Below are 5,711 nucleotides of genomic sequence, written 5' to 3'. Positions count from 1 at the left end.
GAACGGGTATTCCAACATAAGGCCCTGTTTTCTTTTCCTTTAATCTTTTCCTTTAATTAATACTCCGTAACTAATTTTGTACCCGTGTGATGCGTGGGTTGTTTATTGAATTTTAAGATAAACTAGTTATTGGCCTGGGCAATGCCTCGATACATCGTAAATTTATAATTAAGTTTGATCAAAATTAATAAAAAGGATTACTGTTAAACAATACGGATTATTAATAAGTGAGTGAAATATATACAGAGTAATAATCTATATGATCTTTCGTTAATATATACTTAAAATAAGCATGTCAAATTTAAATCTGGAGGTTATGCATACGAAGAGTCTTTGATGAAAATTAAACATTATTATAGAGAATTAATGTTATAGAATTAAATTTGGGGATTATTCATACCAAGAGTTTATTTTTTATTTTTAATTAAAGCTGATGGAATCAATTCATATTGGGGAAAGACGTGACATGTAGGATGCCACCTCACACACATGTGTTGCCTAGTCATGTTATGGGAATGGGAAGGGTGACACATGGTGTGATCATGTTGTTCCCTTGAGTTTTAATAATATTATAAATTTTTAATTTATGTCAAATTTTAAAATATATCATTGATACAAAATTAGTTAGGAATTGAAGTGTTGTTGTGACGATTGATATCTAGTAGGAATTGGTGGAACGATTTAATACATAAAAAAATAGCAATAAATAAATAAAATAAAATAAATGTTAAAAGTCCGTTGGGTTGACCTGACCCGAACCCAAAAATTTGGGCAAGGGTTAAACGTTTTGTGACTCGTAACCTGAAATGACTCAATTCGAGATGACTCATGACTCGACCCTAATTGACAGAGCTACATAGTAATAAAATTCAATTAGATTGTGAAGTATATTTTTTTAACCGGTATATATTATAAATGGATATTTTACGCTTTGAACTACTTCTTTCGCTGCAAAAAATATTATGATATAAAAAATAAGTTTATATGATAATTTTTGTAAATTATAATCTAATAATTTTTTTGAAAAAAATTATAATTCAATTTGTACATATGAAATATTGGTATTTTATCGAAAATAAAATTTAATCTATCAATTTTATCCTAAAATTGTAATCCCCTGAATTTTTAATATTTTATAAATGAAATTTTATTTTATTTATAATATTTCATTGTATTTTTCCGAAATTCGATTTCAATTTAAAATTATTTTTGGGTTGATAAATGATTTTATTTCAAAGAAATTTTTATGAACCTTTCCTCTTATAATTTACGGCTATTTCACCAAATGCCATTGAGAACTTTGAAATTCACCAAATGCCATCGGACTTTTCATAATTCACCAAATTCCACTAACAAATAGTACAATGACATGACGTGTCATTAATGAGGTTTGGACGTTAGTTGGCCATTACTGTGAAATGACCAGTATGCTCTTATGCCCTTTATTGGGGTTAATGGCGCGTTAAAGCTCATTGACTCTTTGACTTCTTCAACTTAGATGAAAAATTCCCCTCCCTCATTGTTCTTCTCTATTCTTCGACCTTTCACCATCATTCAAACCCAGTAACCCATAATCAAACAAGAAGCTTTGTTGAACACTTGAACAAAACACTCCTAAAAATTGAATCATTTTTTGGTGTTGAAGTTGGGCGAACCAGAACATCCTTGACAAAGTAGGGGATGAAGTAGAAGAAAAACGCACTTGAATTTGGCTTTGGGGTGTTGGAGATAGCAAGCAAGGTAATAATCGCACTTTCGATCTTCATTTCGCGTTTTGAATCTGTCATTTTTAGCGAAAATTGAGTTAGGGTGAGGGTTTTTCAGAAATTTTTATCTAAATGTGACTACTTTACTTGACTTGTGTGTTTAATCTTAAATTTCATGTTAAAAGTTGTTATTTGTTGGTATTGATTTTGGCATTGTTATGGTTTGTGATTGTGAAGTGTTTGACTTCCTTTTTTTTTTTTTTTTTTGCAATTTTTGTATTCGTATATTAGGCTTTGGTATGTGGTTGTTTATATGAATCATGTGTGTTGATGTTCAGTAAAGCAATATGTCTGCCTTTTGTTGTTGATAGGATGAGTAGAGTGTGGCTTGATGTCCATTACAGAGATCAGGGGTTTGATGTACTGGTTGATGATACTGATAGAACAAGTCTAATGGACTTGTATGAGTTTATATTTGAGGACTCTGTTAACCAAAATGTGATCCTTTCCAAATGCTTTAGTTTGTATGTTATGTCACCTAGAACTAATAGGAAGTTAGAATAAAGTGGGAATAGGGAAATGCTGAAAATGTGGGAGTGGTTTCAAGGTAAGGAAACAATAGTAATTTACCTAGAGGAAGAACAAACTCCTAATAAGAAAGTGTTTAAGGATGTTTTGGGTAATTGGCAAAGAAGGGTTAAGGCCATGGCTGAGAAGGCTAGGTTGGAAGAGGAAAAGGCGAGGAACAACAACCTTTTAAAGTTGCAGTTGAGGTTCCTGTTGCTAATGTTGATCGGGGTGATCATAAGTATGTTAGAGTGTTTGGCACCCAAGAAGCTGATGAGGTTTTCCTTGGGGCATCTTGTCTCAGCCTAAACAAACTACTTAACCCTCAATCCTCAACTCCACCTAAACACTCTCAACCAAATTCTCCTCTGAACTAGCCCAAAATCTCATGTCCAAAGAGGAAAATGACTCCAAAGAAAAGGAAAAAAAACACCCAAAAAAACCCAACCCTCCCCTCAACCACAAACAACCCCACCACCTCAACCACCCTACCCTGAACCAGAAACAACCCCACCACCTCAACCACCCTCCCCTCAACCACAAACAGCCCCACCACCTCAACCACCATTTTCAAATCAACCACAAACAACCTGTCCACCTGAATCTTTTGTAGCAGCTAGCAGCTCTAAACCTAAAAAGGGAGGCAGATCTAGACATGAGGGATTTAGGTCCAAGGGATTTAGCAAGGAACAGAGCACCTGAAATAGAGGAGAGGTTTGATGAGTCTGGGAGTGATAGCGAAGATGATGATTACATACAATCTGACAGCGAGGAAGCTGAAGATGATTATGAAGCAGACATTGGTGACTTCATAGAGGAGGAGACAGAAATAGATTGTCTCCATGATGACATTCCTGATAAGCAGTTTGAGGATTATCTTGATGTCAGTTCAACCATGGATAAGACCTACAGGAATGGTAAAATATGGACATATCAAGAGTTTGGAGCTATCAGACATGAGCCATGGTTGATATTTGGAGACAGGGAATCATTTATGGAAGTTTTCAAAGACTACTGCATACAAGAAGGATTTGGTGTTTATGTTGATAAGACTGACAAAACAAGATACATTTCAAGGTGTGCTTTAGATGGTTGTAACTGGAGAATTCATGCCTCCACCATAATAGACAAGGTCAGCTGGCCAATCAAGAATTGGAAAGGGGAGCATAGAAGTTGTGGAAGGCTGGAGATTAACCCAGCTGTAACATCTGAGTGGCTGTGTAGACATCTGCAGTCAGACATTCTGGCAAATCCTGACATTCCAATTGAGTCTTTACAAAGACTCTATATGGAAAGGTTTAGGATTGAAGTTAAAAAAAGGCTCTTTTACAAGGTGAAGGCAATGTGCAAGGAGAGGATTCATGGGGGTTTTGGAGAGGCATACTCACTATTACCTAAGTATGCTGACATGGTGAAGGAGACAAACCCAAGTAGTTATGCTTTGGTCAGTTGGGATGAATCAAATGCAAATGAGCCACCAAGATTCAAGGCTTGTTTTTTTCTTTTGCTGCCCAATGTAGGGGATTCTTGAGGAGCTGTAGACCCATAATTGGTATTGATGGAGCTCACTTAAGTGGGAATTTCAAGGAATCTTGCTTACTACAGTTGGGATAGATGGGAACAATGAGATTTTTCTCATTGCTTATGGAGTGGTTGGCACTGAGAGCATTGACAGCTGGGGTTATTTCCTAAGGAATTTGAAAATCCTACTTGAGAAGGAAGGCTGAAGTATAGATGATTGGACTTTCATCTCTGACAGAATGAAGATAAGCCACCTTTGAAAACACTTTATAAAATCAAATTTACTTGTATTAACAAATGTATTAACTGATGGCTTTGCTTGGAGGGTGTTGACACAGCAATTCATGACACATTCCCCAGAGCTACTAGAAGAGTGTGTTGCCAGCACTTGTACACAAATTGTAAGGCCAAAGGATTTAGTAGTTCAGCCTTCCATAAGCTTTTCTGGATTGCAGCTGATGCATACAATGAGTATGTATTCATCAACAAAGCAATGAAGAAAATACTTGAATACAATCCTAAGGCTGTTGAATACTTAGAGAGTTGCACTAAGGTCTAGTCTAGGCATACGTTTGATACCGCACTTGTCACACCCCAATAATTCTCTCTTTAAAACCTGTGAATACCCTGAACAAAATCCAAGAGAATTACTGGCGTGCTACCGCCACGTGTTCAAACGTTAAGGCTTTATCAGAAATTAGCAGCGGAAAAACTAAATCAGTTATAAATAAATTTTAAAACCAATAACCAAAACCAAATTAAATCTTACAACTTGGAACCATTAAGGCCCTTATTCAAAACCCCACAAAAGTAGTAAATAAATAAAACCAGAGTTTAAATAAATTCAAAAGTAAGAAATAAAGTACACTGTGAATAGTAATCAACACTCCACTCAAAATCCCACCACCTTGATGCAAGTCCAAACTATGTAAACACCTGTGATGGTCTGCTCCCCAATATTACAAGTGTAAAGATTGGATCATTACAGGGTTATTGAAAGACGAAGGCCATGACCAAAGAAAAGCACACACAAAAGCACGCAATCAGCAAAGCTGAGTACATACAAGCTGCGAAATAAATTAAGAAATACCTATCTTGCTACTAATAATAAACAAGCATAAGCATCATTATATTATAGACTCAACACATAACTCAACTATCAAATTTATTAAGACTTCACTAGTTGATATTAACTAACTATTTATTTATTTCATTGGATTTAGCAACAGACAAGGTTGTCCAACCCATGTCCCATTTGGAACATCAATAAAAGAAAAACCCCATGCCTCCTTTCTGAAACAACAATAAACATCCAACGACCACGGGCGCGACTCCATGATCGTAGTTAGTATGAGATCTCACCTAACTCCTAGTTTTAAAAAATAATATTTGAAATAGGAGACTCGTAGATCAGACGACCTCGGTAAAAGTACACGGCTAATACCCCATGTACCCCAACCCCTAATTGTCATTACTCCAGAAGTGCACCAATCCAGAGTTTTATTGCTCATCCATCTTACACTTTACGTGATTTACAGGTTTAGACTTGGTGATGACTCATATGCAAACAATACAATCAATCCAATATCAATTCAATAAAGTAAAACTACTTTTCAATTTCAATTTTTGATTTATTAGTGACAAGCATAATTTATTATTTATTCCTTTAACTACCTCGGTGTATAAACACCTTGAGTGCATAAGGCACCCCAAAACCTTAACCTCGTCTTATAAGACTTGAATTCTTCCTTTACTCATCCTGTTTGCATAATCATGAATGAGTAATAAATTAATCTTTACACCAATTGCATACCTTTGCCTCTAAGCGCACCTTGCATAACTAGAGCACAAATAATACTTGCAATATAAAATAGTGCACATCATATGAAATTCACAATGTATAACCAAACAATTTAA

General features: G+C 35.4%; 1 protein-coding gene across 1 annotated transcript; it reads left to right on the top strand.

Annotated features, from left to right (window-relative positions):
* The first annotated feature begins 2,928 nt into the window (after positions 1 to 2,928).
* Positions 2,929 to 4,353, top strand: LOC110713483. The gene is made up of 3 exons (XM_021891926.1): positions 2,929 to 3,766; positions 3,879 to 3,953; positions 4,133 to 4,353. The coding sequence occupies exons 1-3, from the start codon at positions 2,929 to 2,931 to the stop codon at positions 4,351 to 4,353; spliced, it is 1,134 nt and encodes a 377-aa protein (XP_021747618.1).
* The last annotated feature ends 1,358 nt before the right edge of the window (positions 4,354 to 5,711 follow it).

Source organism: Chenopodium quinoa, unplaced genomic scaffold (genome assembly GCF_001683475.1).
Source record: "Chenopodium quinoa cultivar QQ74 unplaced genomic scaffold, ASM168347v1, whole genome shotgun sequence".
NCBI lineage: Eukaryota > Viridiplantae > Streptophyta > Magnoliopsida > Caryophyllales > Amaranthaceae > Chenopodium > Chenopodium quinoa.
The sequence above is the reverse complement of the archived record's forward strand: the minus strand, read 5'-3'. Positions and strand labels throughout refer to the sequence as shown.